This window comes from Lithobates pipiens, unplaced genomic scaffold (genome assembly GCF_037356315.1).
Source record: "Lithobates pipiens isolate NorthernLeopardFrog02 unplaced genomic scaffold, aLitPip1_a1.2 Scaffold_22, whole genome shotgun sequence".
Lineage (NCBI taxonomy): Eukaryota > Metazoa > Chordata > Amphibia > Anura > Ranidae > Lithobates > Lithobates pipiens.
In genome coordinates, this window is record NW_027507784.1 from 296,591,212 (window position 1) to 296,604,770 (window position 13,559).

Consider the following 13,559-nt stretch of genomic DNA (forward strand, 5'->3'; position numbering starts at 1 on the left):
ATATACACACACACACACACACACACATATACATACACAGTTCGGTCCATATATATATATATATATATATATATATATATATATATATATATATATATATATATATATATATATATATATATATACACACACACACATACACACACACAGTAGGGTCCATATATATTTGAGTGTTTTCAGGCATTTACTGAAACATATTCAAGCTATAGTATATATATAGTGGATATGGCCTGAAAGTGCACACTCTCAGGTTTCATTTGAAGGTATGTACATCAAAATCTGAGGTAGGGATTGGGAATTACAGCTCTTAAGAATAGCCCTCCACATTTTTCAAGGGACCAAAAGTAAATGGACAATTGAATCAAAAGATGTTTTATGGCCAGGTGTGGGCTACTCCCTCGTTATTTCTTCATTAATTAGGCAGATAATTGCTGTGAACCTACATCATGCATTCAAAGGAGCTGTCCATGCAAGTGAAACAGGTCATTGTAAGGCTTCAAAAATGAAACAAATCCATCAGAGAGATAGCAGCAACATTAAGAGTGGCCAAATCAACAGTTTGGTAAATTCTGAGGAAAGAAAAATGCACTGGTAAGCTCAGCAACATAAAAAGGCCTGGACGTCCAGAGTAGACAACAGTGGTGGATGATCGCAGGATCCTCTCTATGGTGAAGAAAAACCCATTTACAACATCCAGACAAGTGAAGAACACTCTTGAGGAGGTGGGCATATCATTTTCAAAAACTACATTAAAGAGAAGACTTCACGAGAGCAAATACAGAGGGTTCACCACAAGGTGCAAACCATTTATAAGCATGAAGAATACAAAAGCCAAATTTGACTTTGCCAAAAAAAAAAAATAATCTAAAAAGCAAGACCAGTTCTGGAAAAACATTCTTTAGACAGATGAAACTAAGATTAATCTGTACCAGAATTACGGGAATAAAAAAGTGTGGATTAGGCTTGGAATAACTCATGATCCAAAGCACACAACGTCATCTGTAAAACATTGTGGAGGCAGTGTGATGGCACTGGCATGCATGGCTTCAAGTGGCGTTGGTGTTTATTGATTATGTGACAGAAGACAGAAGCAGCCGGATGAATTCTGCTGTGTTTAGAGATATACTGTAAGACCACATTCAGCCAAATACAGCAAAGTTGATTGGACGGTGCTTCACAGTACAGATGGACAATGATCCAACACAATACAAAAGCAACCCAGGAGCTTTTGAAGGAAAAGAAGTGGAATATTCTGCAATGGCCGAGTCAATTACCTGATCTCAACCCAACTGAGCATGCATTTCACTTGCTAAAGGCAAAACTAAAAGGCAGAAAGACCCACAAACAATGAACAAACAAAAACAGCTGCAGTTAAAGTCTGGCAAAGCATCAGAAAGAAGGAAACCCAGTCTTTGGTAATGTCCATAGGTCCCAGACTTCAGGCAGTCATTGTCAGTAAAGGATTCTCAACCAAATATTAAAAGTTAACATTTTTTTTAATGATTATATTAATTTGTCCAATTACATTTGAGCCTCTGAAAATGGGGGAACTGTGTATAAAAATGGTTGCAGTTCCTAAAATTTGAACTTGATATTTATGTTCAACCACTTGAATTAAAGCTGAAAGTCTACACTTCAAATTAATTTGGATTGTTTCATTTTCATTTTATTCTGGTGGCATACAGAGCCAAATGTATATATATATATATATATATATATATATATATATATATATATATCTGTGTTGCTGTTGGGCTTCCTGCCTGTTAAAAAAACATTAGCAGGACAGGACGCGAGAGTAAATCTCTCTAGTGTGATTCTGGATATCTGTAAAAAAGGAACAGGGTTTCTGCATGTTATACAAAAAAACAAACGTTTTGGATGGACAAACATGTTAATATCAATCTTCCATCCATAAGCTTACCTGTATTTGAGTAATATTGCCCTCTAGTTCTGTTGGGGTCCTCAGTTTCCAGCTATCTTTTCCATCAGTCTTTAAGGATTTTGGCCCACCAGTTACTTTGCTCCACATGGCAACCTTGCCTTTACTGGTTCCAGCTGCTAACAAAGCTGAGGAGTACAAAAGACTCAATTTAGAAAACAGAATGAGGGAGCTTAAAAAAGAATCAGATTCAGGGGCTCTATGGGAAGTATTACATATTAAAATATTCAAATTGAAACTACAGGTTTGTCCAAACACTCTCATCCCACCTATCTATTGTAGAAATTTCTATCTACTTGCATTTTAGAGATATTACAAACTATTATGAACTGTTACAATTTTACAAACTGGGAGATAATTGGACAATTATTCTCTAGGGAATAGGAATTCAGTGCAGAAAACCACCCATATCACTGTTAAGTGCAGAAAGGGGCAAGAAATGTCCCAATTTATATTCCTGGGGAAGTTAGATACAGTGCATCACAGAGATAAACACTTTTAAAAGCAGTTTTTAGTAGATGGTTGTTGGTCACTATCACCTGGACTTTTTCTGTAATGTTAAAGATGTTTTGTGGCATCACAGCCAGCTTCGCACTGTGCATGCACGAGCCACACTGTGACTGGTCCCGCAGCCTCTTGGAACCTGGGACATGTCCCAGAAGGTTGCAGGCGGGGGTGACACTTCACCATTCGCACAGTGCAGGGCGACTCGCGTATTCACAGTGGGAAGCATGCTGCCAATGTTTTACCAGACAAAATGTGAGAACAACTCTTGAACAGCAACACTATAAGATATTAGAAGATTTTCTTCAGTAGTGTGTGGTTTGTGCCTGGTGAAACTGTTGTCAACAGATCAGCAAAATGTCAGGAGTGTCTAGTGCTCCTGCTCCTCATTCCAGCATCCTGATTTAGGCTGTGGCATTCTCCCGGTCTCTCTGTCCACCAGCAAGGAGATTAATGCGGTCAGTCTCTGGTTACCAAACCTGTTATAGGCCAGCCAAACCTTCAGTCTCATAATTGTGATAGAGTGTGTAAATACCTAATCAAGTTGCCTGTTTTTATGCCCTGCCCTGTGTATGACCTCGGATCAGATATGGGCTATTCTCTGAACTCTGCCTGCCTTTTACCTGGACTGTCATTGAACCACTTTTCCTGTCTGCCAACTGCAAGTACCTGTTTGCTTTGCTTAGTTCATGCATGTCCTGGTGTGGTAGCCAGGCACTATAGTAGTGTGTACAATTCCTGCGGGCAACAGAGTACCGGTAGGCCTTGCCTTTTAGGAAAGGGGCTGCTATAAGTGAAGAACACAGAAGCCAGCTATAGTGTCTGACCACCTGCGTTAGGCGTAAGCATGACAGAAAAGAGTGTACATTTCTCTAACGGCTTGATAGATTGCAGCAAATACCCAACAGTTCTTATTCTTCCTCACTATATCAAAAACTAGAAAAAAGATTTTGGCCTGAAATATACTTAAAATTTTATTAACCACTTGCTTACTGGGCACTTAAACCCCCCTCAGTCCCAGACCAATTTTCAGCTTTCAGCGCTGATGCACTTTGAATGACAATTGCGCGGGCATACAACACTGTACCCAAATGAAATTTTTATCATTTTTTCCCCACAAATAGAGCTTTCTTTTGGTGGTATTTAATCATAGCTGGGAGTTTTATTTTTTGCTAAACAAACAAAAAAAGATGCAAAAAAAAAAAAAAAAAAATCATGTTTTAATAGTTTGTTCTAAAATTTTGCAAACGGGTCATTTTTCTCCTTCATTGAAGTGCGCTGATTAGGCGGCACTGATAGGCTGCATTGGTGGGCACTGATGGGCTGCATTGGTGGGCACTGATGGGCTGCACTGGTGGGCACTGATAGGCATAGTTAAGGCGGCACTAATAGGCACAGATAAGGCGGTACCGATGGGCACAGATAAGGCGGCACAGATAAGATGGGCACAGATAAGATGGCACGGATGGGTGGCACGGATGGGTGGCACGGATGGGTGGCACTGATAGATGGGACTGATGGGCACTGATAGGTGGCACTGATAGGTGGCTCTGATAGGTGGCACTGCTGGGCGGCACTGCTGGGCACTGATGGGCGGCACTGGGGTGCAGCACCTTTTAGGCAGATTGTGGGCACTGTGGGTGGCACTGTGGGTGGCACTGCTGGGCACTGCTGGGTGGCACTGTGGGCACTGCTGGGTGGCACTGACGGGGGGGCACTAACTTTTATTAAACTGGCACTGCATGGGGCAGGTGGGCACTGGCAGGGGGCAGGTGAGCGCTTAGATTATTGGCCGTGATCGGGACTGATGTCCCGATCACGGCCGCCGGTGATCGGCTTTTTTTTTTCTCCTCGCGCTGTCAGCGCGAGGAGGAATAATAGCCGATTACCGGCTCCGTTCTATCACATGATCAGCTGTCATTGGCTGACAGCTGATCACGTGATAAGGGGTCGGGATCGACCCCTTTCACGGATCGGTGATCAGGCGAGTCTCATGGACTCGCCGATCACAAAGCGCGCCGCGCGCGCCCCTCAGGGGGCGCGCAGGCCGCTCGTACACGGGACGACGTCAATAGACGTAGTCCCGGAAATGTAGGTCCGCGCTAATGCCGTCATTTGGCAATAGCGCGGTACCGAAGTGATTAATAAAACAAATATGTCAATTTGCCTAGTTTGGCAATATGGTTGGTTGGATACATGCAATAGTGAATTGGGATGAGGCGAATCGGGATAAGGGAATTGGGATAAGGGAATTGGGATGAGATCCCTGGAGAGGTATATATATCGTTGAAACAAGGAGATTCTTATACTACACGCCTAAGCCCTTGTACACACGGTCGGAGATTCAGACAACCAAATCCGTCTGATTTTGTCTGACGGATCTTGTCCGAAACTGTTGCATACACACGGTCGGACAAAGTTGTCGGAAAATCCGATCTTTCAGAACGTGATGACGTAATTTCGTTACGATGGGACTACGTTCAGGCTAGTAGACAATAACTTTGATGTAGGAATTTGATCTGAGCATGCGTGGCACTTTGTCCGATCGGAATTCTCTACACATGATCGGAGTATGTCCAATCGGAGCATTTTGTCTGAAAATATTTCCAGCAAGTTGGAAAATTTGGTCCGACGGATATTCCGATGAAAACAGTCCGATGCAGACCACACACAGTTGAAATATCCGTCAAAACGCTCCAATCGGACACATTCCGTCGGAATCTCCGATCGTGTGTACAAGGGCTAAGGGTCACTTTGTGGCCGAGGTCATCTGGTGAGCGCATTTCATTATCACTTCAGGTGAAGCACCATTGTATTTGAGAATTTGAAGCACATTGCACTTAACAAGCTCGGTGTTGGATTTTTGACCGCAGTATTAGGTTATGGACTTTTAGATACATTGTGCACTTTAATTATTGTCTAATATTGTACATGAATGTTTCACTTTGCAGGGCATTACACATATATATATATATATACATATATATATATATATATATATATATATATATATATATATATATATATATATATATATATATATATATAAAAAAAATGTGCACCCTTCACTATCATTATCTATTTGTATATTGATCTTTATAGCAGTACCAGCTTTAGAAATGCATGTTTAGGGTGTGCCCCCCCCCCACACGCCTTGTTTGTTTGTTACGTATGGATTCCTGACCAGAATTCCTGGGGTGGAGCAGCCAACTATCCCACACCGTCACTTTATTGTCAGTGTCCACCAGTAAGTAGTTATAGGAGGAGTCCCTTTAACCGGTTCCCGATCGGCAGAATGGCACGGCTGGGCAAATGGGCGTACCTGTACGTCCCTTTAAATTTGCCACCATGCCATCGCATGCACGATGGCCAGGATCTCCGTGAGTCGAGTCGTGGGACCCGCAGACTCGATGTCCGTGGGGATACCCGCAATCGCCTCACGGGGAGGAAGAATGGGGAGATGCTAATATAAACAAGTATCTCCCCGTTCTGCCTAGTGACAGTGTCACTGATCTCTGCTCGCTGTGATCGGGAGCAGATATCAGTGGCACACATAGCCACGCCCCCCCACAGTTAGAATCACTCCCCAGGACATACTTAACCCCTACACTGCCCCCTAGTGGTTAACCCCTTCACTGTCAGTGTCATTTACACAGGAATCAGTGCATTTGTATAGCACTGATTGCTGTATAAATGACAATGGTCCCAAAAATGTCCGATGTGTCCGCCATATTGTCGCAGTCATGATAAAAATCGATGATCACCACCATTACTAGTAAAATAAAAAAATGATTAATAAAAATGCCATAAAACTATCCCCTATTTTGTAAACGCTATAACTTTTGCGCAAACCAATCAATACACGCTTATTGAGATTTTTTTTACCAAAAATATGTAGAAGAATACTGAGAAATAAAAAAAATTGTTTAGATATTTTTGGGGGATGTTTATTATAAAATGTAAAAAATAATGCATTTTTTTCAAAATTGTCGCTCTTTATTTGTTTATAGCGCAAAAAAGAAAAACCGCAGAGGTGATCAAATACCACCAAAAGAAAGCTCTATTTGTTGGAAAACAAGGACACCAATTTTGTTTGGGAGCCACGTCGCACATCCGCGCAGTTGTCAGTTAAAGCGACGCAGTGCCGAATTGCAAAAAGTGCTCTGGTCTTTGGTCAACAAAATGGTCTGGTCTGAAAGTGGTTAAAAACACTTAAATACACAAATAAGTAAGTTTACGTTTTGCTATAATAAATATCCCCCAAAAATATCTAAAAAACATTTTTTTTTCCTCAGTTTAGGCCGATAGGTATTCTTCTACATATTTTTGGTAAAAAAAAAAAAAAAAAAAATCGCAATAAGCAATTATTGATTGGTTTGCGCAAAATTTATAGTGTTTACAAAATAGGGGATAGTTTTATGGCATTTTTATTAATATTTTTTTTTTTTTTACTAGTAATGGTGGCGATCGGCGATTTTTATTGTGACTGCGACATTATGGCAGACACATCGGACATTTTTGACACATTTTTGGGACCATTGTCATTTATACAGCAATCAGTGCTATACAAATGCACAGATTCCTGTGTAAATGACACTGGCAGGAAAGGGGTTAACCAGGGGGTGGCAGTGTAGGGGTTAAGTGTGTCCTAGGGGCGTGTTACTAACTGTGGGGGGCTGGGCTGTGTGTTAGTGAACACTGATCTCTGCTCCAATCACAGGGAGCAGAGATCAGTGTCACTTGTTGCTAGGCAGAACGGGGAAATGCTGTTTACATCGGCATCTGCCCGTTCAGCCTCCCCGTGAGACGATCGCGGGTATCCCCGCGGACATCGAGTCCGCGGGACCTGCAACCTAACTCACGGGGGTCCCAACCAGCACGCGAGTTTGCCGCCGGCGTACCTGTACGCCAATTTGCCTACCCGTGCCATTCTGCTGATGTACATCGCCGTGTGCCGGTCGGGAAGTCGTTAAGTAGCCCTGTAAGATTTGAAAGTAATTTTTTTTTTTATTTTTTTTTTTATGTGTGCGCTATTCTCTATAGTTCTATTTGCTATAGGTGAAGAACACAGAAGCCAGCTATAGTGCCTGACCACCTGCATTAGGGGTAAGTATGACAAGAAAACAAAAAAATAAAAAAGAGAAAAAAAAAGTAAAAAAAGCATGACAAGAACTAAGAACCTTCCCCACCACATGCGACAATGCTCAGGTCTGGTGATTGGCCATCCAAGCACTGAGCACTGCAGAGTAGGGAAAGCGGATAGTGATAGTTAGTGGAGCATTAGGAATTAATCTTGTTCTCTGGGCCAAAACTCTACAACAATAACTATTGTACCTAATATTGTTAACTGCACATGTGGAATATAAGTTTTAGATGCATACATCCCATATACAGTATAAACTGCACGTGTAGTCGAATAGGGTACTAATAGTATGTATTACTTACTTTACTCCACAGTCCCAAGGTTTTCATCCCACCAGATGACTGATCCCCCTGAAGCTGCTCTTCTCAGATTATGTGATTGCTCCCATCATCATGTAAAATGAAGGATCAGAGGTGCTGCATTGTACATGATGATGTTGAGGGCTTGCCCACATTCAAGGACAGAAGAGGAGAAGACAGGAGAGCCACCTTTACAGTATCGATGTGTAAGGTAAATATTCATCTCTATTACATCCCTATAGATAAAATAAGCAGTGTAGTATGTATACATAGAACTGTCACTATTATTTTTTGTGGCCAGCCTTGGGCTTGGTCCACACAATCACTGCATGCGGCTCACAGCAAGGGTCCGGTGCGTCCTGGTTCACCGCTTCAGGTCCAATTTCAGCCTGAATTTTGGTCTGAATTCGGACCTGAAACTGACCAAAGGACACACAGCGTTTCTGTGCAAATCGCACTGGACCCACTGCGAACCGGATAGAGAGCCGGTCAAAATCTCATGCTATTGCGAATTGGATGCGGGAAATCTGCATCCAATTCGCAATGGTGTGAACCCAGCCTAAATGTAACAGAACCTCATAAATATACCAAGGCACAATATACAGAGATAATTAATATGACAGCAGCTAGCTGAGAGATGGGTTACCTTTAGCATCACAATAAGATATACAGTTAATTGTCTCCTCAGCTTCAAATCCCAACTGTTCATCTAGAAATAAGACGTAATTGTCATCTCGCTCCAGGTCCCAGAATCTGAAAATACATTTCATAGTTTAGGATAGGTCACCATCGGTTGTGTAGGAGCTGTCACCATGCTGGTTGCACTGATAAAATGTAATTAAACTAGTGCAATGATACACAGGAAGACTAATATTAAAATGTTACTAAACCCAGGACCCTGCAATCACTATATCTGGTCTCCCACGATACACAGAAGATGGAAATGCAATAGTTTTAGTAAATATAAACTGCTAAATACCTTTTTTCATCAGCAGTTGGAGTAGTCTTGTGACTTCTATTAGTGTCCAGCCAAGCACTAGTTAAAGCTTGTAGGAGGAGTTTTCATTCTGCTCTAACTGTCCTATGATGCTGCAGGGTCCCTGACGCTCTGTCTGGACAGTGCTGATTGGCTCGATGCTGATCACATGCACTCTCCCAAGAAAAAAAAACAAACTCTCTAACAATAGACACCAAACTAAGCATGTGCAGCTTGTCTCCTAGTCTCTGTTCTATCGGGAGATGGATTGGGGACAGTAGAAGGGGGGGACCAGAGAAGATAGGATCAATGCACAATACACATATGCGCAGGATTAACTCCTTAGGTTCCACATTGAGTATAACAAGCATGCTTTACTGCATGTGGACAGATTTTACTGTTGTGCGTTTAGTAACCTTTTAATAAATTAGAATTTCTTGCACTGTTTCTTTTTATGCGTGCAAGTAAAAATCTTCTCATTGGTTCATGGGGAGCTCACCCAACACGTTTCCCAAATCTGAAGCAAAAACATGTTATTGTCTTTTCAGAGGTGTTTTTATTCTACTGGGACAGGATAAGAAAATAAAGGACAAGTTGACAGTTAAATGTCATGTAACAAAAAAAGGATGATAGGTTCATTTTTTATTCATCATTGCTGTAAAGTTAATTACTACTCAATCGTGACATTAAAAGTATACAGTACATTACAAAAAAAAAAAAGCAGTGCATTTTTTTATCACTTAAGACTATGAAAATACATGTGAATACAATTTGATCTGATAGAAATGCACTCTGTTCCCAACTACCTTTTGTGAAATGACACAACATGCCTGGCTGGTTGTGTACTGATCTGGTGTCAGCCCTGTCCAATTGCCTGTTGTTAAAACTACTGAACCAGCCCACTGTCAAACTCCACAGCATAGGGCAGTGATGGCGAACCTTGGCACCCCAGATGTTTTGGAACTACATTTGCTATGATGCTCATGCACTCTGCAATGTATCATGGGAAAAGTTCAAAAACATCTGGAGTACCAAGGTTTTCCATCACTGGCCTAGGGTCTAATGGTCCTGTAGTGCAAGATAAATACTAGGAGGTAACACAGTAGGGGTGCACAAGACAGCTCTGAACTTTTGCACTGATCAATAGGTATTTTTCCAGATATAATAAAACGCTTTAAATTGTGTATTTAACCACTTGACATCCGCGCCATGGCTGAATGACGGCCACAGCACGGACTTGAATTCCCCGGAGGCTGCCATATGACGGCCTCCCCTGTGCACGCTCCCTGTAGGTCGTGCGCTGTGATCACCGAGTCAATGAGACTCGGGTGATCACCGATCCGAGTAAGGGGCCGGTCCCGGCCCCTTACCATGTGATCGATCAGCTGTCAGCCAATGACAGCTGATCACATGATCAAAACAAAAGCTCATCTTAAAGGGACATTGGTCCCAAAAAAGGAAGAGGCAATTATGCCTAATTTATGCCATCTGACAGTGCCAAGTGATAGCTATCAATGCCCACAAGTAACACCTATCAATGCCCACCAGTGGTGCCAATCAGTGCCACCTAGAAGTGCTGCCTATCAGTGTAACCGAACAGTGCCCATCACTGCCACCCATCAGTGCCCATCACTGCCACCTGTCGGTGCCCATCAGTGCTGCCTCATCAGCGTACATCAATGACGGACAAAAATTACCCGTTTTAAACTTGTATAACAAAATATATATTATATATATATATATATATATATATATATATATATATATACACATTTTTAGTTATTTTTTTAATTCGGTCTTTTAACATAAAAAAATAAAAAAAAAATAAAAAAATAAAAAATAAAAAAAATCGCACAGGTGATCAAATACCACCAAAAGAAAGCTCTATTTGGGGGGGAAACAAATGTTAAAAATTACATTTGGGTACAGTGTTGTATGACCGCGCAATTGTCATTCAAAGTGCATCAGCGCTGAAAGCTTAAAATTGGTCTGGATAGGAGGGGGGATTAAGTGCCCCGTTGTCAGGGCTGGCTTAGCCCTTCCTCCTCTGGGCTGGCCACTCAGGTGTCGGATAATTGCCAGCTCTCTTCTCTTTCCACAGTTACCAGCTGTTCCCGATGATGCTCGTCTGACCTGCCTATTTAAAGCCTTCCAGCTCACTCTTTCCTCTGCCTTCACGTTGGTCACATCACTAGGAACCATCTCCTGCTGTTTGTTTCAAGACTGGCTTGCTGACATCCCTCCTGGCTTCTATCCTGCTTGCAGTTGCTCTCCTTGGATCCCTGATGTCTGGACTGGCTGATTACCTGATCTGGTTTATGAACTTTGGACTGGCTGACTACCTGATCTGGCTACTGGACTCTGGCTATGCTTGACTACGCTTTTTTCTATTTACCTTTTTATTTTTATTAATAAACAAGTGTGATTTGATTGTACTTCTGTCTCTGTCTGTTTCATGGTTCCTGACAGTACGCAAAGGCCATGAATTCAGAAGATACAGTCATTCCACTTGTTGGTAATATTTTTTCCAGATTGGATGAGCAAGATCACCGCATGGATCAGTTTGCCTTGGCGTTACAAACGCTCCTGAATCGCACGGCTCACCTGGAATCCCCCACGGTGGCTGCTCCGGTACAACCTGAGTCGCAGGCCGTCCCTGCTGCTGCGCCAGTCTCTGTGCAGGCACCCGCCTCGAGTATTACCTCTATAAGAGGTATGTCTGGTTCTACTCCGCTTCCCCAGCGATTTGGGGCGATCCAGTTCAATGCAGAGGGTTTCTCAATCAGGTTCAGATATACTTAGAAATGCTGGCCTGGGCTAACCCTCTATGGGAGATGCAAAAACCTGTTGTCTTGAGTTACCCTCAGTTTGTGGCCTCCTTTAAAAGGGTTTTTTGACGTTCGTGCATGCTCCGCTTCTGCTGCCAAGTGCCTCATGTCCATGAAACAGAGTATGAGAACTGTTGCCGACTACGCCATTGAATTCCGTACTCTGGCAGCAGAGGTTGCTTGGAACAATGAGGCCCTCGTGGCTGCTTTTTCTCATGGTCTCTCGGATTCCATCAAGGATGAGATAGCAGCCCGAAATATACCCACTGAGTTGGAGAGCTTGATCTTGTTTGCCATCCTCATTGACTCCAGACTCAGAGAAAGACTTTCTCTTAAGGAGCGCTTGCGGAGGCCTCCTGTACGTTTGCCTCCGTGCTTTGTAGTCCCACCCATGCCTTCCTCACCTCCCATACCTCCTGGTACCAAGTTGGTCAGTGAAGATGAACTCATGCACCTGGGCTTCACGCGTCTCTCTGCGGATGAGAGAGCCTTTAGGAGGAGGGAGAGATTGTGCCTTTATTGTGGCCAAGCAGGTCACTTTTTGAAGTCTTGTCCTACCCGTCCAGGGAACGCCCGAACCTTGAGGTCCTGTCATGGACAGACCTTAGGTGGTGTTGTTTCGTCCCCAGTTATTCAGAAGGATAAGCCCCTGGATTTGTTAACCCTTTCTTGGGCTAAGTCGTCCATCGAGATACAGGCCTGTTCATTGATGCTGCATTTGTTTCGCAGCACTCGATTAAGCTGCAGCTGCGTGACACTCCACTTGCCATTGAAGTTCTTGACGGGAGACCTTTACAGCCTGCCCATGTGACTCATGAGACGGTTCCGTTGTCCATGGCCGTAGGGGCTCTTCACCATGAGATAATCCAATTCTAAGTTATTTCCTCATCCAGATTTCCGCTGGTTATTGGTTATCCTTGGGTACAGAGGCACAACCCCTCTTTTGATTGGCTCTGTGCTGAGGTTCTCTCCTGGTCACCACAATGCAGTGAGACATGCTTCCTGAAGGTATCCAAGGTCCTGTGCACCGCTTCTCTCCCCTCCCTGCCATAGGAGTACCGTGATTTTGGCAATGTCTTTGGTAAAGGTCAAGCCGGTAGTTTGCCTCCACACCGGCCTTATGATTGCGCAATTGACCTTCAACCTGGTGCCATACCTCCTCATGGCCGGGTTTACCCTTTGTCGGTCTTGGAGGATAAGGCCATGGAGGAGTATGTTGCTGACGCACTTTCCCGAGGTTTCAAGTCCTCATCTCCTGCTGGTGCTGGTTTCTTCTTTGTGAAAAAGAAGAGCGGTGAACTAATACCTTGTATAGATTATAGGGGTCTCAATCGTGTCACGATTAAGAATGCCCACCCGATTCCATTGATTACAGAATTATTTGACCGCCTCAAGGGAGCAAAGGTTTTCACAAAGCTTGACCTGAGAGGGGCATACAATCTCGTACGCATTAAGGAGGGCGACGAGTGGAAAACTGCGTTTAATACCAGAACAGGCCATTATGAATACCTGGTAATACCTTTTGGCCTTTGTAACGCCCCAGCAGTTTTCCAGGAATTTATTAACGATGTCCTCCGAGATTTGTTGCAATTGTGTATGGTGGTTTATCTCGATGATATCCTCATATTTTCCAAGTCCCTGGAGAGCCACCACACAGATGTCTGTCGTGTACTTCAGAAACGAAGGGAGAACAATCTCTATTGTAAACAGGAGAAGTGCGAGTTCCATCGTGAACAGGTTACATTCCTGGGCTATGTCATTTCCACTGCTGGTTTTTCGATGGACCCAGAGAAACTGTCGGCAGTCCTACAGTGGCCTCGACCCGTGGGTTTACGTCCTCTACAGCATTTCCTGGGCTTTGCCAACT

The 13,559-nt window shown here is 43.2% G+C and overlaps 1 protein-coding gene across 1 annotated transcript in view; it reads right to left on the reverse strand.

Annotated features, from left to right (window-relative positions):
• IFT140 (intraflagellar transport 140) overlaps positions 1-13,559 on the reverse strand; it is a 275,713-nt gene that overhangs the window by 194,612 nt on the left and 67,542 nt on the right. Inside the window, exons 8-9 of the mRNA XM_077449176.1 lie at positions 8,535-8,641; positions 1,925-2,070 (exon numbers count right to left, since the gene is read on the reverse strand). Coding sequence (XP_077305302.1) covers positions 1,925-2,070; positions 8,535-8,641 — 253 coding nt within the window. The remainder of the gene's footprint in view (positions 1-1,924; positions 2,071-8,534; positions 8,642-13,559) is intronic.